Source organism: Leopardus geoffroyi (assembly GCF_018350155.1).
Source record: "Leopardus geoffroyi isolate Oge1 chromosome X unlocalized genomic scaffold, O.geoffroyi_Oge1_pat1.0 chrX_random_Un_scaffold_72, whole genome shotgun sequence".
Lineage (NCBI taxonomy): Eukaryota > Metazoa > Chordata > Mammalia > Carnivora > Felidae > Leopardus > Leopardus geoffroyi.
In genome coordinates this window covers 20,108-44,125 of record NW_025543576.1, presented here as the reverse complement: position 1 = coordinate 44,125, position 24,018 = coordinate 20,108, and the positions used below count along the sequence as shown (strand labels likewise).

The following is a 24,018-nucleotide window of genomic DNA, read 5'->3' as shown; positions in this document are numbered from 1 at the left end:
TCAGGAGCACCTTCAGCAAGCCCCACATCCACACTGCCCCACCCCGTTCCTTCTCACCCCTCTCGTCTCCTGGCCACAGAGCCACAGAGGGGCTCCATGACGGCTCTTTGCCACATGTATGGGCGTTACAGGTCTCCCTGATTAAAGGCTCAATCCCGAGGGCCAGGATTGTCTTGTGATTACTCCAAACTTCCCCACCCCAGCAGCCAGCCTTGCGTGGAGTGGGGGAGGCAAGGGTGAGACGATGAAACCTTAACGAGTGGCTAAACATCTGTCTGTGGTTGGTGTGGCTGCTGCGGTAAAGACATCTCTTTATGACTTCCTTGAACTCTGCCAGGTGGGTAGGAGTGCCCCTGCCCTAGTGCATTATGGGGAGGATTCAAGGAGGTATCTTATCAGACCTGAGGCTTCCAGCTGGGAAACGTCCACCAAAGTCACTGGTTCTCCGCACTTCACCCCTGGCCTCTATAGAGGTTAACGTTGGTGAGCTGGTTAGGAGTCATGTTCTGAATTCAGTCCGCCTAGGTTTGCCTGTCACCCTCTCCTTCAGTGCCTCTGCGACACTGAACAACTCACCTGACCTCTCTGTACTCTGCTTTTCACACACAAAGTGAGATCGAAGTCTTGCTCAATGATGGGTTCTGGGAGTGGATTCCATAAGCTGATATATGGAGATATGTAGAATACTGTCTGATACCTAGGACAAGGTCAATAAAGTGAAATGCGCATGTTATCCTGCTAACCACACCCCAAATGACCAGTGTAAATTTAGGCCTCAGAGTTTCAAGGAAGAAAATCCCTGCTTTGTTTACCTTCTCCTGTCAAGTGGGACACGAGCCTGGCAGGGTCACCTGAGCACCAAGCTCTCTGGAGAGATCACACGTTCAGAACATAATAAACACACCTGCTCTGAAGCCACTTCTGTCTGCAGAAGACTCACAGGTGTTTGCAGCAACACAGCTCTGGACATTACCTAATTAGGGAGACTGAGCGTAAGCAGACTTTCTCTGTAGTTCAGAGGGACTGCACGGGCACTTCCTGGGTTACACAGCACTGGGTCTGTGGGGAGGAAGAAGGATGATGCCTCATTAATGCCTCCTGAAATGAAAAGGCACACATGTAAATCCCAAAACAACTCTGAAATGACTCCGTGATGCAGGCATAAAACTGCTGTTCGCATTCCCCACCCCAGGGACACCGGGCAACAAGGTACAGCCCCTGGAGATGCTACGCCAGGGGGGCCGGCACCATCCCCCCAGGACCTCATACCGTGGGCGGTGGGCTGTGCTTCCAGCTCTCTGTGGGCAGGAAGACTCTCTTCCACTTGCTCTGCCCGGATGATCCGAAGGCTGCTCGTGCTGCAGGGCTGCAAACGGTGACTCGATGGTGTTCCCTGGTGCCCTCCGGGCCTGGCTCCAAACCTCCTGATAAACTGTGATCTGCTGCTCTAGAATTTAAATGCGGTGACCTCACACCTGACAAAGAACAACCCAATATGGATAAAGAACCTGAATGCAAAAGTTAGGTTTTTTTTATATGTATATTTATTTGGCAAGGATGATGAGGTAACGGGTCAGAAATTCCTTCGAGGGGAATACCATCCGTGTTATAAAGCAGGGAAACAATGTTCTACATTTAGCTCAGCATACTCATAACGGCTTACACAGACAACACAATAGTGAACAACCAAGTTCCAGTTCCATGTCCCTTTCTGCACCTCCTTTAGCGTCAGTCTCTTGAAAGTGGATCTCCGTTCAGCACACGTCCATTCCAGCAGACCAGTGCTGCTGCTGGGAGGCAGTCCGTGAAATGGCACAAAAGCACATGGCCATCATCAACGGGGCATTCATGCTACAGAGAAGCTCTCTACCGTACTGACAACAAGGCAGGGAGGAGAGGCAGAGTTCGGGGTGGGAAAGTGACAACATGCATCACGGGAGCCATAATAAGGAAGTTACGGACCCCTGGGGTATGCGGTGTCCCATAGAAAGCCCCACAGGGATCCACAAATTCAAGGTAGGAAAGACAGAACCTTCCTGGGATTGGATGAGGGCTCACGCCGATCGAATTTTCAGTCATCAACGCTGCTCTTGTCACTTCTCTGACGACTGCTTACTGGTTGGTCCCCAAAAGAAATCCACGCCCAGGATCATGCCTGGAGCCATTCAGACCTGCGTCACGTGAGGATGAGAGCCTCAGTTTTCTTTCAACCACTGCTTTAGGAGCCTCTGAAACATCCTTTTGCTTTCCTGCTGCATCTCCAGTTGGAGCTTCTCGTCTCTTTCCTGCTGTTGGAGCACCCCTTCGGGCAGCAGGCCAGGTCGGCTGGTGCTCAGGCTGAGGGTCAAGCCGCTGAGGCCCTGTACCAGTGTCTCCCAGGAGGAAGCATGGGGGGCCCCTTTCCTCTCTGCAGACATCCCAGAGACATTTGGCCTATGGCTCTGGCAGTATCGACATTCGCATCTGAATCTGTTCTGATCTCTATCACCTGAGGAGGAGATCCTGGCTTTCCTCTCCACCCGATAAGGTGCCACCTGATCGAGGTGCCGCCGTCTCATGTGCCCCAGAAGGGTTTTCTTCCTCTGAGGGGACGCTGACCTTTCCCACCGCCTCTCTTGTAGGGTTTTCTCATCTCTGTAGCGCTGCTGGAGCAGCCCCTCTGGAAGAGGGGCAGGGTATTTGGTGCCAGGACTGGTTTTGAGGTCACCCAGGCCCATCATAAGCAGTTCCGAGAAGGAAGGAGAGGAGGCTGCCGTGACTTCCCGGGAGGTCTCTTCAGAGATCATCGGGGAAGACTCAGAAATCAGTGTTGAGCTGCATTTCCGGAGCGGATCCATGGAGGTGTGGTCCATGCTCACAGCTCCACCTGGCCCTTGGTCTAGACAGCAAGCTGAAGACAAAGGTTGTCAAAGAGCTGGAAGCTAGCAAGGGAGGTGTGTGGCCAGAAGGACCCAGACTACATCAAATGGTGATAAAAGAAGAAAGAAAACTCTGTTATTATTCACCTGACTTAACGTTTCTGAGCCTCAGCTTCCTATCTGTTAAATGGGGATGGATAATAATGAGCCCTACTCCCTATGATGGTTCTGGGCTTTAAATAAGAGTATACATTTCCAAGCTCAGAATTCGGATGGCATAAAATCAGGATCTCAGGCGTGAGATTAATCATCAAAACCACATCATAGGTAATGAAAAATGGTGCCCTGCAGTCAACCATGTGAATCCCCTGCCCACTTTTGTTGTTGTTGTTGAAAGAGAGAGACAGAGGGCGCGAGTGAGCAAAGGCGGTGGGGGGGGGGGGGGGAGAGGGAGAGAGACAGAGAGACAGAGAGACACGACAGAGACAGAATGAATGAATAGGGAGCCTGAAGCATGGCGCAAGCTCAGTCGACCCTGCCGACTTTTTATAACCATTCAAGCATAATTTTAAGAACACTCCATGTGTGACCAGCATCTGCTATACTCATAAGTGTCCACGTACTTTCCAAAAGGAGACAATGGCTAAAATTTCCACCATGGTGACACATTCTTTTGAATATTCACTGGCTTTCATCTAGGTAAAAAGGATGTTCAAACCTATGGAAGTCATTTCATAATCCTCAGTAAGCAGCAATGAGAATTTTACTAAAATACAAGAACAGAGATCAATGAAATTTCTAACAAGACAGATTAGAGAAACTCAAATTAAAAGTTGCTTCTTTGGGGCGCCTGGGTGGTTCAGTCGGTTAGGCATCCGACTTCGGCTCAGGTCATGATCTCGCGGTCCGTGAGTTCGAGCCCCCCGTCGGGCTCTGTGCTGACAGCTCGGAGCCTGGAGCCTGTTTCAGATTCTGTGTCTCCCTCTCTCTCTGACCCTCTCCCGTTCATGCTCTGTCTCTCTCTGTCTCAGAAATAAATAAACGTTAAAAAAAAAAGTTGCTTCTTTGATGCGGCGCCTGGTGGGCTCAGTCAGGCGTCTGACACTTGATTTCAGCTCAGGTCATGATCTCGAGGTTCGTGGGATTGAGCCACATGTCAGGCTCTGCGCTGACATTGTAGAGCCTGCTTGGGATTCTCTCTCTCCCTCTCTCTCTGCCCCTTCCCCACTCACACGCTCTTTATCTCCCAAAATAAATAAGTAAACGTTTTTTTAAAGAGTTGCTTCTTTGAAATAATCAATAAAATTGATAAACCTCTACAGGACTGAAGAAGAAAAAAAAAGGAGAAGAGCAAAGAAGACACATCACACTTCTGACTTCTAGCCATACTACACAGCTAGAGTAATAAGAACAGTGTGTTACTGGCATAAGAACTGACACGTGGGCTAACGGAACAGAATCGAGAGCCTAGAAGTAACCCCATGCATGTAGGGCCAACTAATATTTGACAACAGAGTCAAGAATACTCAATGGATAAAAGACAGTCTCTTCAATAAATGCTGCTGGGAGAATGGACTATTCACATGTAAAAGAATAAAGCTGGATTCCTATCTTACACTCACAAAAGTTAACTTGAAATGGATTAAAGGCTTAAATGTAAGACTGGAAACTAAAACTGCTAGAAGAATACATAACGACAAAGCTCCCTGACACGGGTCTTGGCAATGGATTTTTGGATATACCACCCAAGGCACAAACAACAAAATCAAAAACAAGTGGGGCTACATCTAACTAAAAAGCTACACACTAAGGAAACCACCAAGGTGAAAAGACAACATATGGAATGGGAGAAAATATTTGCAAACCGTATATCTGACAAGGATTTAATATCCAAACTATAAAGACCTCATACATCTCCACAGCAAAAACAAAACAAAATAAACTGAAAAAAACAACAACTAATCATCGAATTTAAAAATGGGTAAAGGTGGGGTGCCTGGGTGGCTCAGTCGGTTGAGCATCCAACTTCAGCTCAGGTCACGATCTCGCGGTCTGTGAGTTCGAGCCCCGCGTCGGGCTCTGTGCTGACAGTGCAGAGCCTGGGGCCTGCTTCTGATTCTGTGTCTCCCTCTCCCTCTGTCCTTGCCCCTGCTCGTGCTCTGTCTCTCTCTGTGTGTCAAAAATAAATAAACATTAAAAAAATAAAATAAAATAAAATAAAATAAAATAAAATAAAATAAAAATGGGTAAAGGCTATGAACAGACATTTTTCTAAAGATGACGTACAAATGGCCAATGGGTACAGGAAAAGCTGCTGCAAACCACCAATCATCAGGGAAATGCAAATAAAAAGCACAATGGGCTATCACCTCACACCTGTTAGAATGGCTAGCATCAAAAATACAAGAGATAAAAATGCCAGCTTCCATGTGCAGAATAAAGAATACTTGTGTACTGTTGGTGGGAATGTAAATTGGTGCAGCCACTATGGAAAACAGTATGGAGGTTTCTCAAAAAATTAAAAATAGAACTACCATATGATGCAGACATCCCACTTCTGATAGTATATCTGAAGGAAATGAAACCACAATGTCAAAGATATATCTTTACCCCCATGTCCACAGCAGTATTATATAGCCAAGATATCGACACAGCCTAAGCGTCTTTGATGGATAAATGGATCAAGTAAATACACAGACACACAGACACATACACACACACACACACACACACACACACACACACACACCCACACCCCCCCACACACACACCCACACACACACACACTATTATCTGGCCATAAAAAGGAGGAAATCCTGCTATTTGTGACAACATAGTTGGACCTTGAGGGCATTATCTCACTTATGTATGGAATTGAAAAGGAAACTTCCAAATATACAGAAAAAGCTATCAGATTTGTGGTTGTCAGAGGTGGTGATTTGGGGAGGGAGAAGAAAATTGGAGGATGATGGCCAAAAGAAACAAACTTCCAGGTATAAGAAAAATAAGATAAATAACGAAATATAATGTACAACATGATGACTATAGTTAACACTGCTATGTGATGTAAATGAAAGCTGTTAAGAGAGTAAATCCTAAGAGTTCCCTTCACAAGGAAAACATTGGTTTCTTTTTCTTCTTTTTGTGTCTCTGAGATGGTGGATGTCAACTAAACTTACTATGGTAACCATTTCATGATATATGTGAGTCTGATTATTATCCTTTATACCTTATCCAGTGCTGTCAATTATATCTCAATAAAACTGGAAAGAGAGAGAGACAGAGAGAGAGAGAGAGAGAGAGAGAAAGAAATTAATTACTAACAACAGGAATGAAAGAGGAGACTTCACTAGAGACCCAGGAAATATGAGAGAAACGATATTATTAATATTACATGAAAATCTCCATACATAAATGCAACAATGTGCAAATGGATTGATTACTCGAAAACCATAAACCACCAAAACTTACCCAAGGTGAAAGAACATGCATATTTCAGAACCATTTACAGAAATTGAATCAGTTGTTAAAAGCCTATGATGAAAATCCCACATGGTATCACCAGTGAATTCTACCAAATATCGACAGGAATAAAAACACCCACACACAAATTCTACACAATGTCCTCCAGGAAACAGAAGTGGGGGAAATACTTGCAAGCGATTTTATGAGGCTAGCATTTCACTGATACCAAGAAAAGTACTGACCAATATTCTTCCTTAGCACAAGCACAAAATTCCTCAACAAAATACTAGCAGATGGAATCCAGCAATATATTCAAAGGAAAAACAGCATGATCAAGTGGGTTAGCTCAGGAAAGCAAAGGTGATTCAATAATTGAAAACCAACCAATGCAATCCTCAGATTTAGAATATAACTGATTAATCAATCAATGTAATCTATAGTTGAAGATGAAAGATTAAAAAGAAAAACGATAGCCTCAATGCTATTCCTCTCAAAACCAAATGGCATTTTTCAGTAAACAATTTTAGAAAAACAATTTTAGAAAAACAATCCTAAAATGCATATGAAACAACAGAAGACCCAGAATAGCCAAGGCAACCTGCAGGAAGAACAAAGTTGGAGGTACCCACCCTCCTCATTTCAAAACATATTTCAAGGCTACAGTAAGTAAATCAGTATGGTAGTGACAGAAAGACAGACACTGGCCAATGGGACAGAAGAGAACCCAGAAATAGACCCATGCATGTACAGTCAGCTGATCTTGACAAGGGTGCCAATAATACGCAATGGGGAAAGGACAGTCTCTTGGACAAATGGTGCTGGGAAACCTGGACACCCATGTACAAAAAGGACGATATCGGACCCTACGTTACACCACACACAAAAATCAACCCCAAAGGGATTGAAGATTAAGTATAAGACGTGACACTGTAAAACTCCTGGAAGAAAACATAAAGGAATATCTGTGTGACACGGGTCTTGGCAAGTGATTTCATGGAAACGACACCAAAAGCAGTCATGAAAAAGCAAAAACGGCCAAGTGGGACTACATCAAACTTAAAAGCTTCTGCACAGCAAGGGAAAACATCAACAAACCGAAAAGGCAATCTACAAAATGGGCAGAGATGTGCAAACCATGCATCTGATAAGGGTTAATTTTCAATATTTATAACAAACTTTTCTAACTCAATAGTTAAAACAAACAAACCAATTTAAAAATATGCAAAGGATCTGAATAGACATTTCTCCAAAGAAGACATACAAATGGCCAAAAGGTATATGAAATGATGCTCCCCTTCACTAAGCATTAGGGAAAGGCAAATCAAAACCACAATGAGATGTCATGTCACACATGTGACACGTGAGGATGGTTATTGTCAAACAAACTAACAAAGAGCAGATCACAAGTGTTGGAGAGTATGCAGAAAACTGGAACTGTCGTACGCTGTCGGTGGGAACGCCAACTGGTGCAGCCACAATGGAAAACAGTATGGAGGTTCCTCAAAAAATTAAAACTATCATATGATCTTGTTCGTATCCAGATGTCCCCTCCAAAACAACTAAAAACAAACAAACAAACAAACAAACCACAAACCAACCCCCAAAAAACCCATCATCTGATCCAGCATCCCACTCCTGGGCATATATCCAAAAGAACTCAAGCCAGCCTCTCGACAGAGATGTCTGCATTCCCATATTTACTGCAGCATTAATCGCAGTAGTCAGGATAATGGAAACAACAATCCTGTCAATCGACAGTGGAATGGATAAAGCAAGTGTGACACATCTATACAATGGGATATTATTCAGCCGTATAAAAGGAGGAAATCTTACCCTTTGCATTCCAGGTGCTGTGGATTAAAGAAGCGAAACAGATAATGCTGTTTCTTATCCAGCGCCTTCCATGTGCCAGCTAATGTCAGCTAGGTGTTTTACATTTGTTGTCTCCTGGAGGTCTCCCAACAAACCTTGAGTAGGCAGGATTATTGCCTTTAACCAGGAGGAATTTGAGGCTGAAGGAGAGAGACTGAAGTGGCAGGGTCTGCCCTGGAATCCAGTGTGAGTGTAATCCGAATTTTAGGGCGGAGGGAGGCGAGTCTGGAAAGAAAGGCAGGCACTAGGATGCGGACAGCTTCCGATGCCGTGTGGGTGTAAGGGAACATCATGTGCTCCGTTACCTGCTCTGGGGTACCCCCCACCCCCACCCCGGCACCAGGACCAGGGCAGGCTATCTGAGGACATAACTGGAGTGTACTGAATTGATGCACACAGTGTAAGACGGTGTGTATTTGTGGTCCCCAGGTGGGAGAGTCAGCCCCCTGGTGACGGATCGTCCGTGCATGACGCAAAGGATGAGAATGTATGGCAGAGGAGGAGAGTTTCTAGGGCTGAACACAGACGTGTAATGTGATCTTTATGTTCTTTGCTCTAGCTCACGTGGTGTAAAGCCTGACCTGCCCATGGCAGCATCAGTAGGTGTAAAGATAGGGAATGTGGCAGATGCAATTCTGTGAACCATACTTGCATTACCTCATTATGTATTCACAAATGCAACCCTCTCTGCTTGGTATTGTCACTATTAAGAATAATAAGCCCATTTCACAGGTGAGGATAGTAAGGCACAGGGCCAGGTACATTTCTCAAAATGACAGGACTGCAAGTGGCAGAACTGAGTTGGAAGGAAGGTTGTTTAGGAATAGAGCTTGTGCCCTTACCCACGACACGACATGGCTCCCACAGAAAAGAAAACCAAACCCCACGATGCTCCCCATATCCAGAAGTCTGCTTTGTGCTGTGAGTAAAGAGGAAACCCCTCCTCAAACAGGTCTAATCACAAAGGCAATTCACAATCACACAATGAAATCAGAAGTAAGGGTGGGTGCAGGCGGGGCATATTCCGGGGTCTGGTGACGCTGTCAAGGACCTAGGTTCTTTCCAGTTCTCTGATCTCTGTGTGTGTGTGTGTGTGTGTGTGTGTGTGTGTGTGTGTGCGCGCGCGCTTTCCGTCCTGTGTTTGTCAGAAGAGCCCTGGAAGCAAGGAAGGCAGGTACTGCCATCCCCATCTTAGAACAACAGAAGCTGCATGGCCAGGTCTGGACATAGTGGCCCCAAAGACAACAGGCACTCAGCTATTGCAGGCAGGGCCTTATCCTCTGAGTTTCTGGTCAGACTATGGCTACTGGAGAGCAGGGATCTTCCCTCAGCATTCAGGGCCCATGGTTCAGGCTACAAGTGATGCATGAACACAATTCCACTCATTTGAGGAGCTGCTCAGGGGCTGGCCTGCCTTCGGTGATAATTTGACCTCCCGTTTTCTTGGGTGCCCCTCTGCCTTTTAGTCAGAATATTAGGACATTCTCCAGGTTCTTCTCTTTGGTTCTAGACAAACTCTTTGGCTCTTAGACCCAGGCGCCCGCACGTTTGCTGGCAATGCCTCTCCAGGTGATCTGTCAGCCCCAAAAGCAGAACCTAGAAAGTATCCCCAAGGGTATGAATTCAGGGTTCACGAAGAGGTGACCTTTCAACAAACATTGTGAACAGGGAGAGGAATCTGACAAGCACATTTCTGGGGTCAGGACTTTCCTGTCAAGAGGGAACAGTTGGGAAGAAGTGTCTGAGGCAGAGGCTTCCAGAAACAGTGCAGATACTGCCAGAAGGCTGGAGCAGCTGGGGGGTAGGGGAAGGGAGTGAGAGCCTAACAGAAAGCAGGGGAGAACAACGGGTGACAGGCACTAGATCCTGCTGTGCTGAGTCAGCTTCTGTTCAGTCAGCTGGACTGCAAAGGACACCCAAGGATCACAGATGCCGAATGACAGCCTGTATCGGGCTGTAAGTTAGGCAGAGAAGGGACATGGAGAGGACCACTTAGAGAAGAGGCAGGTTTGGACAAAGAGCTGGAAGGACAGTGAGGAGGAGCGCCTTCTTGTGAGGCTGACAGCAGTCACCTGGATTGACACAGCCTTCACCCATGTGCTCATGTCCCGTCCCCCAAGGGGATTTGTGCTCTTGCCAGAGCATCCCATATTTAACTAGCAGCCTTAATTCACTCAACAATCCACCTACTGGACAGATCACTGTGGGCACCTACTCTGTGCACCAGTCGCTCGGGACTTGGAAAACATTCTCTGAGTTGCCTGGAGCTCCAAGGATCTTGACCCAAGTTCCACTGTGAGACCAGAACTGTGGCCGACGGGGCAACAGTGACCCACACATTGAAAATCCCTTTATAGCCTCTTTAAGTTTCTGGAATTAGAGATGGTACAAAAAATCCAATCTTCCTCCTCCTCACAGAGAATCTGAGTACAGAGATGTCCTGTTTACTCCATCCTCCTGTGTCATAACCGGTACATGAGCTGCCCTTTGGGATGAAGGACCCTGGGTGAAGGTCCCTCCTTCGCTGAAGAAACATGTTCTAAGCACCACCCGAATTCATGTGTCAGTTCACTGGACTCAGTGGGGACACAGGGATCACACAGGGTGTAGTCTGCAAGCAGATGACCACTGCACACTGTGTGAGAAGAGCGGTGGCAGAATTGAAATCACAGTACCTTAGGGACACAGAGCAGGGCCTCTTACCCCTACTTAAGTGTGTGTGTGTGTGTGTGTGTGTGTGTGTGTTTGGTCAGGACACACCTCTCAAGGCTGGGGAGGCTGATGACACAGGCACTTTGCTCACCCACAGTGTACAGACGTGCACGCCGAAGAACAGAGAGAGACACCTAGTTAGAGTCGGACTGCAGTCCTTGGGCTACTGGGCTTCAAATCACCAGTGGGGTCTGGTCAGTGCTACGGCTGTGATGCAGCTACTAAAAGCACTTCCTCTGCTTGCCTCTCAATTCGTAATACCTGGTCACCAGTGAGACAGGTAGAGACCTAATTTGGGTGGTGGGGTTGCTTGCAAAGGCTCTCTAACATGGCAAAGTACCACTCCATGGGGGGAGCCCTGGACATTGAAGTCCTGCTTGGCTGTTGGTTCTGAGGCAAGCCTTCCATGCCAAGGGACTCCAGGTCTGTTGGCTTCAGGGCAGCTCATCAGAGGACAGACACAAAATCTTAGAACCTTTCAAGGTTGCTGAGTACCTCCATTTCAAGGTGGACAGGTGTTGGGACCATGATGACTATACAATACTGGAACAATATATGCATTTCAGCAGCTGAAACACAATCCAGGAATATCACTGTGAGTGCAAAGTCGGGCTTTGGAGTCAGGCGAAACGGAGGTGTGATGCCCAGATCCACCCTTTCCTGCACCAGCGACCTAAACCTTTCCGTTTGTTTCCTTGTCTACAGACAGTGGGCTTTGACACTTACCTGAGTGTTTGGGTAATAAAACTGTATATACCAGCACAGCTGAGCTCCTCAACAGCCAGGCTGCAGAAGAGACAGTCACACCGTGCCCTGTGTTAGGGACATGTCAGCATGGAGCAAGTATGCCAGGACCCTGGGACTCTAGTCCACGCCTCTGGCTGAGGTTCGGGTTTGGGGGTTGTGGTGGTGGCTGGACTGGTGGTTCCATCTTTTCTCTTGTCCAAGGGACACACTTCATTTCACGCCTAGGCAGAGGAGTTATAGTGAATGAGGTTAATGCTCACAGTTGAGTCTATGACAAGACAGAACCAGCAGGGGGTGCTGCTGCCCACTGGACCCCACAGGAACTGACAAACTTTCCTCCAGGGGTTTCTGGCACCTGGTAGGGACCCCTAAGGAGTTCTATGAAGGCACTGTCAGGATCCCTTAGAGGGCTCCAATAGTGAGCAGCAGCTGATCTTTGCCTCCTTGATGGCCACAGGGACTAACAGACCAAACCCCTTGTAAAGGGAAGATTAGTTAGTACACTTTGTCTTGTCCCAACAGGAACTCAGACTGCAACTCCGAATGAAACATTATCAAAACAAAGTCCAAGGGAGGTAGTGGAAGGCATTTAATTTCTTGGGTCAAAGGTGCCATAAAGTGACATATTCTTTCCACGTTTCTGCTTATCCCTCCTCACTGGAAGGCAGGGCCCCTTCACATTGGGAAAGTTTGTGACACATTCCAAACTCCGTGTCCAAGTGCATCAAAGGATCCATATGAAAGGAGATGAAATCTTTGCTGTGTGTCATCCTATTCCTAGCAAGGAAGCCTTTTCCAGAACAACTGTGCTGTCAGATTGCATCTCCAATTAACTCACTGTGAACCAGGGTAAAACATCTATTTGGGAGAATTTATAATGAAATCTCCATCACTTTTCAGTAAAAAGTTTTATTAACAGTGCCGTTTCATCCAGGGATTCCTAGGGTTAAATGGAAATCGCTCTCTACTTAACCTGATAGCTTGAACATCAGTAGGAATCAGGCAAATGAAGGCTGGGGACAGGAGATGCAGGGAGGAGAGAGAGTGCCCAAGCCCAGTGGCCATCTACTGAACAGAAAGAGGTTTAAGTTGGCTGGAATATGAAGTGGGAGTGGAGGAGGCCATCTGCTGAAGATGAGGCATTTGAGGGTAGGCAAGGCCTGCTGTGCCTGGTCCAGGAGGCTGGACGTTATCCCAAGAACAGCAGGAAGACCCTGCAGAGTTCTGAGCAGGGTACACAAGACCAGATTAGGATTTAAGAATGGTCCCTCAGGTAGCGGGATGAAGAAATTTGTGGCCAAGGGTTAATATTGGTGGTAGTTATCAAGCAGAGAGGAGGGTCATGTGGCCTAGGGAACTAACTGTAGTGATGGGAGTAAGTGTCAAGATCTTATTTTGAAGGACGTAGGAGGTTGGACTGGACGGACTTGGTGTTTGAGGGGGTGGTGAGAGAGAGGCAGCAAGGAAGGACGGCTCTAAGAGTCGCTGGCCGAAGCAGCTGGGTAGAAGGCTGCTTTTCACTGGGTTAGGAGGAGGAGGAGATGCCTCCTGGAGGAGATGCCGATGCATGGGGAGTGGGGGTGGGTGCAGGTGTGTTCACTTTTGGACATGTTATGTATCCTTGCCTGTGGGGCTCAACGACTTAGTACCTCAGTGACTTGGGGGAGCTGACCTAGCCTCTCTGTGCCTAAGATGCATCCTCTGTAATAGGAGAATGATGCTAATAATTAGAAAACACAGCTAATTTCTGATTCATTTAGTCCAGGATAACGTTCTCTACTTGTACAGCAGAATGCTGTTTTCAAGTTAGGCAGTCCCTAGGCAAAACGGGAGTCTCTCTGCTTATCCATGTATTGGTTGGCTTTACTTACCTGCCGTGTGTATTTTCAACATGCAGTGTGTTTTGGCAGTGCTAAAAGAAAAACAATTAATTCAAATAAATGTGTTTAGGGGCACCTGGGTGGCTCAGTTAAGGTTAAGCGTCTGACTTCGGCTCAGGTGATGATCTTGTGGCTTGTGGGTTCGGGGCCCACGCTGGACTCTGTGCTGACAGCTCAGAGCCTGGAGACTGCTTGGGATTCTGTGTCTCCCTGACTCTCTGCCCTTCCCCTGCTAGTGCTCTGTCTCTCAAAAATAAATAAACATTAAAACAAACAATCAAAAGAAATGTGTTTATCACGTGTGCTATGTTAGCCCGTCAGTTTGTCCCTCAAAGAAACAGCCCCCCTTCAGGCCCTCCACTCTTCTTCTTGTAGCCTCACTCCCCCAGAGGGCGGCGGGTGAGCCTTTGGGACCTACTTTCTCCAACAGTTCTCTTCTCTGTAAAGTCATCTTTACAGAGTCCCAGAGAGTGCCTAGCACCTGTTGAGTGCAATCTGTCTGTGAGCCTGTCAGTTGTCTCAGGTGTGAAGTTAGGGGACAGGAGAGAGCCGGATGTGTGGATCTGGAAACCAACAGTGTGTGCCTGTATTGCAGGCAGGTGGTGAAGCCATATATACCAAGATTTGAATCAGGGCCCCATCACTTACTCCCTGTGTGACTCTGGGCAGGTTACTTCACCTCCCTGTGGTCAGTTTCCTCATTTGTAAGATGAGGATGATGATCCTATTCTAGGATAATGACTCATGGTTGCCTCCTTCTTTTAGATCAAGAAAATACTACCTTTTAAAACTATAAAGTGCTCTTCAAGTGTAGATTACTTCCAGGGTTAAAAAGAGAATCTCTGCTTATCTAGCTATCTGCTTGGACAGGCACGAAACATGCCATGCTCATTTTTACCCTGTAGACAATGTTGAACTTCACTCGAGCCCTGAAGAGAGCCAGAGTCAAGAAATCTCGACAGGCTTTCGTGTTTCAGAAATGGCTTATCGCAAAAGACCACTCTTCCCCCTTTAACCTAGAAAAGGCTTGCTCCTCACGCTTTGTCACGCCCTACCATATGTCTGTCGGGTGGCTCCTGGGTTTACATGGGACAAGGCCAAACACAGACCTTTCTCCTTTTGCTGATTGGGCCAGACACACAGTCCCTCCAGCTCCCTGATGTAACTGAGATCAGAAATCAGCCCTCCTGAAACTAGCTAGACACAGAGAGAAACATTTCTTGTTCGTGGAGACTAATCCTGAATGCAGAAACATCCTACCTTAAGTCTCCCCCACTATAATGGGTCTACTCAATCCTTAGGGGAAAAAAAGGCAAAACCACCCTGCAGAGACCGTGTGATGTTCACATCTGGGCTGCCCTCAGCATTGCAACAACCTGAATAGTGAGGTGCCGTACTAGTTTGGTTTTTGTCTTTCCTAGTATGCACGCATGCAAAAACGACCGGTAAGAACACAAAGATCTGAAAGTGGTACTTCCTGCCACGCGTGCGCCCTACAAAGGAAGTAACCCAACGTCACTCGTCACTCGCAGCGCCTGGAAACTCTCCCTGCCACCTCGGGAAATATGTATCCTGTGCAGTCACTCAGGTGCGCCACAGTCACTCTGGGGTGGGTTCAACCTTCTCTACTCCCTGCGTGGTTACAAGTCCCGGATCCCAAGTACCCACGCCACGGCCCACGGAGAGGAAGCCACTTCGCCCCGGGGCACCCCGTTGTCCCTCCCTGTCCCGTGCAGCCGGAGGAAGGTTAAGGAGCACCCGGCTTCTCCATAGTGTCCCATGTCTGTGATGTCACACGCAGTCCCGCAGCCCCTCCTCCTGTGGCTGGTCTCTCTAGGAAGTCGGGAGGACTTCCCCTCTCGGTGGTCTTAGCCCTTCTCTTCTGGGGAGGTGGGGGTTCAGACCTGGGGCTGAGGATAGGAGGGGGTGCGCTGGCGCAGGGATGGAAAGAACAGGATCCCGGGAAAGAACATGCATGAGAGCAAAAGCGGGAACCTAAGAATAAAAGAGGGAGAATCTCCCTACAACAAGCCGGGTGTGCATTCGTGTCACAGGACCACCATTCTTTCTGCGCCACACAAGAGCAGTGCTCTCTGAAAGAACAGCTGTTTTTCTCAGAAGCCTGCCTCTGCAGTGTCAGAACTGAGGTTTGACAACCTGTGTGTGGCATATTTCTCTTTCTCTAATTGGGGATGCCATATTTAGTGGAGATGAGATTGACACTTCCCATGGGCATTGCTAGACACCCCCCCCCCGCCCCGCCCCGGCCCCCAGGCCATAACTGGGCTCCAGTCCGTGTTCCACGGGTTCAGAAACAGTCTGTTTCCTTGGCATCACCTCCTGTATTAAACCATCTGAGGAATTCTGTCTAGGAGGTGACATACAAAAAATAGGCTCTGTCATTCCTACACTGGTATACAATTATTTAGACTGTTGTAATCAGATTACAAGCTCCAATATATAATATTTACAAAAAGAAGGCATGTTTGGTTGTCCAGTTTGCTGAAAAACAGCCAATCCTGGGCAGCAGACATATAAGTGTGATGAGAAACTTGGCTTTATAATTAATCACAGAATTCCATTTACATTTCCAATACAATTTCCTTATATTGACTACTAATGTGTGTATTGGGTGGGTCGTGTGTGTGTGTGTGTGTGTGTGTGTGTCTATGTGCACACGCGTGTGAGTGTTAGGGTGTTTTGTCAAAAACCTAAAAGTGAATGGCCTGTCTTGCCCGAGCCTCTCAAGGTACCAGTAACAGAGAGAAAAGATTTTTTAAAATTCCATATTGTAAGGAGCAGATTGTGAACAAGTTCCTACTGGAGTGTCTTACCTGGAACCTCCTGGGATTCAGCAAAATGTTTTGTGAATAGTTTTTTTTAGGGAAGCACTGGTTCTACTGTTTTTAGTTGAATATGGACTACATTTAAAACTGTACTTGAGATTGTATGAAATAGGTAAGCTAAAGCTCGAGATTGGGAGAACCCAACCCTAGGGAAGGGTCTCAGGCAAGCTAACCACACAGAGTCAATGGTCTAGACAAGGAAGACAGGCTGTTACGAGCTGGAACAGACGAGTTCAGTCAGTCAACTCAGATCAAGCTCTGTCTTTCTGGACAGTTGTCAGACTGCAACATCAGGAAGAGGCCACAAATACCTCAAGTATGAACTTCAGTATGTGACAAAGGCTCTCTAATCAGGGTATAAACACTCATGTGGCTCAGAAGTGTCAATCCCTGGAAGAAAGCACTGAAGACAGAGGCGAGTTTCCTCACCCTGGGACCCGGATCTCTGAAGCATCATACCCTAGACACAGACTCCCAGATACTTCATGGGCCTCCCACTATGGCTCTCAAAACCCAAAATATCCCATTGACACACTGAGGGAGGCCAACCACATTGACTCAATGGCCTAGACTAGGAAGCCAGGTTGTTCGAAGCTGGAGTGGATGAGATACAGACCCAAGAGAAGGCAGCTAGGAGACCTCAATGCATTGGACATACAATATCAAACCACCCACAGAATTCAAACTCCTATGGAACTCGAGATATGAGGAGAGACACGAAACAGCTCAGAGGCGATAAATTCTATAATACAGATCCACATGCATTTTAGCAACCTGGCAACCTGCAACATAGAAACTTAATAGCTCATAGACCTTACACCTTGCACACAGATGCCATACAATCACAGAGCTGACAACCTTGCATGCAGGCACACAAACAGCACAAAACACCTGTACCGTGAACACAAGCTTGCTCAGATACCTCCTGTCCCATGACAAATAACCTCTGCAATCTCACAACCTAGAATATGGGCCCCCAGGAGCTCAAATATGCCAACCTCAACAGAGACCCTCAGGAGAGCTCAAACCCTAATTCCTGAAATACATAATGGGAACAGCCCCAGACAACTTACATTCTGCACACTGCACCTAAAACAGATCACATACCTCACTCACCAGGAGAGACCCCTAATAGCCCAGACAACTCTCACTTGGACACACAACCCTCCACAGCTCAGTGATCTCCCATACTGGACACAGACCCTCTCACAGCTCATACATCTCAAATCCTGGACCCCAAAATGGCTCGTAAAACGACATCTTGTTTTTGAACACAAAAAGTCACTCCATACAGGACACATGTCAATCAGAGACACAATGAGGTCTCACCCAGCCCCATGAGTGAATAGCACAGAGAGACTGAAATACAGAATTACAGACAGCCTTTCTGGGAAACCGCTGTCTCCACAGTATTAGCCCCCATCCCAGTGCACCCGTCCAGGCACGTGAGGAACCTCTTTTCCCAGGGATAAATGACCCCAGGTTTGGCCATCATTGGCTGTTTCTGGACAATAACTCAGCTGCACTGGTCCCAGGCCACAACTAGGAGGGAAGCCCCCGCTCACACGTCTGACAGACAGTAGAGCCCTCCACCCATCAAAATGGGGAGACCTTCTAGGTTGGAAGGGTTCATGCCATCTTCAGGAGACTCCCACTGTCCTTAAGGCCCCAGAGCCCTCCTGCTGAGGAGCCGTTGCCTCATTGTGGGGATCGGAGCCTGTGGGGAAGGCAGAACAGGACAGTCCCACGCTGCTCAGGGTAGATCCACGCCCTCTCAGTCTTGTGGAAGGCCTGTCCCTCATCCCATTCACCCTGAACACACTGCTCGCTTCAGCCTTCTCAGCTCCTAACCCTTGGAGGCACTGCAGCCTCCCAATTTTCCCAGTGTCCATGTGAGCCCCAAACACAAGGACACCTTCAGTCAGCAGGTCTGTTGCAAGCCAGTGAACACCAGTGGGGGAAGGAGATGGTGAAGGGGTTCACATTGCCGTGCCAGGATGACCTGCCACAGACCACTTACCTGACCACTGAGGGTGCCCCTGTTCCACCCGCTTCTCTACCTTATCATCTCCCCATCCACCCAAAGGAAACCTGTCCCCTTCTCTCAATGCCTAATTCTGCTTTAAAGGGGAAGGTGGTAGGAGGGTGTCCACAGTTCCTGTGGGGCTTTGTGCAAACTGTGAGGCGCATACGTTTCCCCCCCTGATCTCCCACCATGAAGCCAACACCAGAGCAGGCCTATTTGCTCACGGGCAGAATCCACGGCGAGGCTGACGTGGGCCTGCCTGGTGCATGCACCTTGTCCTCCTCAGGGGACACACACACTGGCCCATCTCTCATGCCATTGTGAATTTCCCTCCCCCAGGAACACAGTCTTGCATCTGCAGCCTTTCAGGCACAGGTGTGAATACAGTCAGGGCTTAAGGAACGACTGGGGAGAAGCTCACGGACATGAGAACCCACCTATCTCTTACTTGCCTGCCCTCACTCAAACATCTCTCCTGTCTCATGCTTAAAATCCTATCCTCTAAGTGTTCACTTCTCTGGGTTGAGTAGGGCACCTTGTTTCCCTCGAGAAACTGGCTTGGAGTAGGTCATGAGCCCCTCTTTGAAATATCTCTGCCCATCCAAGACTTATAGTCTGGTGGACACATAACAGGACACTGGAGAAAGATTTGGTGATTTGTTATTGGGCTCATTTCACTATAGTGGGATCCTGGAAGCACTGTTAAAAAAAGAAGTTGCAGGAAGACTGACTAAAGGACAAAGAGAAGCCAGTGATCCCACTGACCTGGGTAGCATCTTCAGCCTCTTTTGCTGGTGAGCAGCCTGAGGTTCCACGGCATGATTCCAAACCCTCCACTTCCACCTCCACTCTTCAAAGCCCCACCTGTGCACCCATAAACTCCCTGAGAAGGACACCCCACCTCCAGCCAATGGGATTCTTTTCCTTGGAAGATCCTGGCAGGCAATCCCATCTAGACTAACCAGTCTAGTGTGGTCCTTAATCTCTGCTCTGCTCACCCATGAGGAAACCATTCATGTGCTCCTCTTCCATGTTCCCTGGTCCCCACTTGGTTAGAATCTGTACAGCTGACGGGCTGGGGCCAGAAGTGGGACGATGGTGACCTCCGGAGAGGTGGAGGTCCTTGCATGGTGGTGAGCTCCCCTGCACCCTGCCCGCAATGGTTTCTTTGGGAACACAAGACTCCCTCACTCCAGCTGTATCTCCCAGAGGAGACTGCTTCATCTGGGACTTCAGTGGTACATCCTATTACAGGAAAGTACAACCTGCCGCTCCTCTAGCAACCTTTCACCCTTTCCTGCCACCCCACACCCTGGTAATTTGCCCAGATGGGGTCACATCACCTCCAGCTCCACTCCTCCCCAGGAATAAAACTAATGGGCGCTGCATCCTTCCATCATAGTCTCACTACTCTTAAACTCCCCACAGGGATCATTCCACTTGCATACGCCAAGATCTTGTAGAGAGCCTGAGATAAAGTGTCCAGCCTCCTGTCTACATCTCCTACGTCACGAATGGGGTGCTTAGGGTGCCAGCAAAGGGGCATTTGTTACTCCAGTCACACCGAGGGTAGTGTGACTTGGTAAAAGAACTTTGCAGGGCTCTCTGACGGCGTCTATCAAAATTTGATTCTACTGTGTCCCTACCCTCAGTAGAATTTCAGCTTCATGAAAAGAGGAACATATGTGGGTCTTCTCTAATGTCTCCCCAGCACTTACAGTGGTATCAGGCACACAAGAAGGTACTTCAGAGATGTTTCCTTAGCAAAAGGTTTCCTTGATCCAGCAATTTCCATTGCTACGAACTTGTCTTAAAGAAATATTTACACAGCCACAGAAGTATGTGTACAATGAGAATAGCAAATTTCAGGGAGTGGGGGTGGGCTCTAAATGGCCATTGGTAGTCAATGACCTTTGGGAGGGTAAATGAAAGATGGAAGTGTTCCTATCCTACAATGGAGCACCCACTGGCCTTGAAACAGAGTAAGAGGAGCAAATTTGTACTGACCAGACATTTTTATTTTATTATTATTTTTTTTTTTTTCAAATGGGGAGTAGCAGACCAGTGGTAATCCTAACTCAACCAGTGTCTGTAAGTGTATATGTATGTGCAGGTGCAATTTGTAAATACTGATAACAGGGACAAGACGGAAACACCTATCAGACTACAGTGGTCACCTCTGATGATCAAACTGGTGAAGGCAAGACCTGGACAGCGTATTACATCTTCTGGGGTAGGCAACTGTACTTCTAAAATGGCCAAAATCATATTCAAAAGCAAATGCTTTCCTTTACAATTTTTTTTTTCATTTTGTTAAGCTGTAAGTCACATTCCATAAAATTCACCCGTTTTTGTTGGCTTTTACTATGTACATACGGTTGTGCCAACCATCACCAACATCTAATTCCAGAAGAAACCCTACGCCATTAGCAGTCCCTGCCCAATCCCCCCTCCCAGGAGCCCTGGACATTTACTAGCAGCTTTATGTCTCTACAGATTTGTCCATTCTGGGCATATCCACTAAATAGGATCCTACATTATGTGGCCTTTGAGTCTGGCTTCTTTCACTTAGCATAATGTGTTCAGTTTTCGTCCATGTTGCAGCAAGTATCACTACTCCATTCTTTTTGTGGCTGGATAATATTCTACTATATGGATACATCACCACAGGTGATATATTCATTATTTGGTTGGCACTGGGTTGTTGGCACTTTGTTGTGATTAACGCTGCTAGGAACACTCGTATACAAGTTTTTGTGGGGGCTTATTCTTTATTTGTCTTGGATATATATACCTACGATGGCATAACTGTGTCATACAGCAGCTCTGTTTAACTTTTTGAGGAGCTGCCAAACTGTTTTCCACAGCAGCTGTGCCATTTTGAATTCTCACCAGCAATGTATGAGGATTTCAATTATTCCACACCTTCCCCAGCACTTGTTATTTTCGCTTTTTAAATTATATCCATATTAGAGGGTGGAAAGTTATAATTCATAGTGCTTTCAATTTTTGTTTTCCTAACGACTAATATTTTTGGGCATCTTTTCATGTGCTTATTTGGCATCTGCAGATCTTTTTTAATAGAAATGTCTATTCAAATGCTTAGCCCATTTTTTTAATTGAGACAGAGAGAGAGAGAGAGAGCGCGCGCGCACACGCTCAAACAGGGGGAGGGGTCGAGAAAGAGAATCCCAAGCAGGCTCCATGCTGTTGGCCCAGAGACTGATTTGGGGCTTATTCTCATGAACCGTGAGATCATGACCTAAGCCAGAATCAAGAGTCGGTCACTTCACTGACTGAGACCCCAGGTGCCTCCCTTATCCCATTATTAATTGGGTTGTCTTTTTACTCTTATCTTGCAAGAGTTCTTTTTACATTCTGACTACTGGGCCCTTATCAGATATACAAATACTTCTTCCCATTCTTTTGGTTTTTTCACTTTCTTATGGTGTCCTTTAAAGCAAAAACTTTTTCTCATTTTGATGAAGCCATTTTTACCTAACTTTTCATTTATTATCTGTGCTTTTGATGTCCTAGCTAAGAATCCATCACCTAACCCAATGTCACAAAGATTTACTCCTACACGCTCTTACAGAAGAAGTTTTATAGTGTTAGTTCTTACATATGGACTTGGATCCATTTTGACTTAATTTTTATCTGTGGTATGAGGTTTGGATTCAAATTGATTCTTTTAAATGTTGACTATCCAGTTGTCCCAGCACCATTTACTGAAATGACTGCTCCTTCCCCATTTAATTGTCTTGGCACTGTTGTCAACAATTAACTCACCATAGATAGACGGGTTATTTCCAGACTCTCAATTCCATTCTGTTTATCTCTGAGTGTATCCTTAAATCAGTACTACATTGTATTCATTACTGGAGTTTTGAAATAATGTTTGAAATGGGAACGCACGAGTCTTCCACTTTTGGCTGTCTCCTGCAAGATTGTTTAAATTAATTCTGGGTCCATGAAATTTCCACATAAATTTCAGGAGCAGTCTCTCAATTTCTAAAAAGCTGCAGTTAGAATATCAATAGGAATTACACTGAATGCTTGGATCGATTTGGGGAATGTTGCCATCTTAACAATATCAAGTCTCCCAATCGATGAACACACACAGTCTTCCCATTTTTTAAAATTTGCTTTAATCTCTCTCAACTGTGTTTTGTAATTTTCAGTGTGTAACTCTCACACCTGCTTGGTTAAATTAATTCCTAAATATTCTTCTTACTCTATCATAACTGAAGTTGTTTTCTTACTTACTTACTTGGATTATTCACTGCTAATGTACAGAAATACAATTGATTTTTGTATACTGATCTATCTTGCACCCCGAACCTGAAGTCTATTTTATATTTATTTTTAAATGTTTATTTAATTTTTGAGAGAGAGAGAGAGAGAGAGAGAGAGAGCATGCGCGCGCAAGAGCGAGCACAAGCAGGGGAGTGGCAGAGAGAGAAGGGTACAGAGGATCTGAAGTGGGTTCTGTGCTGACAGCAGGGAGCCCAATGCAGACTCAAACTCACGAACCAGGAGATCATGACCTGAGCAGAAGTCAGACGCTCAACTGACTGAGCCGCCCAGGTTCCCAAGTCTATTTTATATTTAAAGTGATTATAGCAACACAGGACTCAAGCCCAATCAACTAATGGAAAGACTGATTCAAACACCAACACTGACTTCCTGTGACAGAAAAGGAAAAGAAGAGACACATTACATACAAGGGAACAAACAGGACAGAATGGGCAGACGACTGATCAGAATCCATGCAAGCCAGGGGCGCCTGGGTGGCTCAGTCGGTTAAGCGTCCGACTTCGGCTCAGGTCATGATCTCGCGGTCCGTGAGTTCGAGCCCCGCGTCGGGCTCTGTGCTGACAGCTCAGAGCCTGGAGCCCGTTTCAGATTCTGTATCTCCCTCTCTCTGACCCTCCCCTGTTCATGCTCTGTCTCTCTGTGTCTCAAAAATAAAAAAAAATAAAAACATTAAAAAAAAATTAAAAAAAAAAAAAAAAAGAATCCATGCAAGCCAGAATTTTCTGATTAATGCAAATGTTTCTTGAAAATGAAGGTGAGGGGCGCCTGGGTGGCGCAGTCGGTTAAGCGTCCGACTTCAGCCAGGTCACGATCTCGCGGTCCGTGAGTTCGAGCCCCGCGTCGGGCTCTGGGCTGATGGCTCAGAGCCTGGAGCCTGTTTCCGATTCTGTGTCTCCCTCTCTCTCTGCCCCTCCCCCGTTCATGCTCTGTCTCTCTCTGTCCCAAAAATAAATAAACGTTGAAAATGAAGGTGAAACAAAAACTTTCAAAGAAATAAAAAAGCTGAGAAAATTCATTGCCAGAAGATCTGCCCTACACAACATGTTAAAGGGAGTTCCTCAGGAAGAAGGCAAATGAAATCCAAAGAAAATCTGGATCTATACAAAGAACTGAATAGTGCTGGATGTGGTAAAGTTGTGGGCGTATATGAATTTTTTCCTTATATTTAATCTCAGTAAAAGAAAACCATCTAAATAATAGTAACAATGTATTGTGGGGTTTACGACCTTGGTAGAAATAAAATGCAAGAAAACAATAGCACTAAGGCTGGGAGAAAGGACATGAAGGTACATAGT

The 24,018-nt window shown here is 46.5% G+C and overlaps 1 protein-coding gene across 38 annotated transcripts in view; it reads right to left on the bottom strand.

The window, feature by feature from the left end:
- The window catches only part of LOC123595721 (protein FAM156A/FAM156B-like), a 47,409-nt gene that overhangs the window by 3,494 nt on the left and 19,897 nt on the right, over positions 1 to 24,018 (bottom strand). For 7 of the 38 annotated variants that reach the window (XR_006711330.1, XM_045473394.1, XM_045473399.1 and 4 more), the window contains one exon: positions 1,522 to 2,956. Coding sequence is in view for 25 of the 38 variants with exons in the window: in XM_045473394.1 (XP_045329350.1) it covers positions 2,196 to 2,852 (657 nt within the window). In the remaining 13 variants the exon portion in view is untranslated. Of the gene's footprint in view, positions 1 to 576; positions 698 to 904; positions 1,060 to 1,269; positions 1,476 to 1,521; positions 2,957 to 8,156; positions 22,583 to 24,018 lie in introns of those variants that run through there. The other 31 variants (XM_045473401.1, XM_045473402.1, XM_045473391.1 and 28 more) reach the window with 12 other exon arrangements.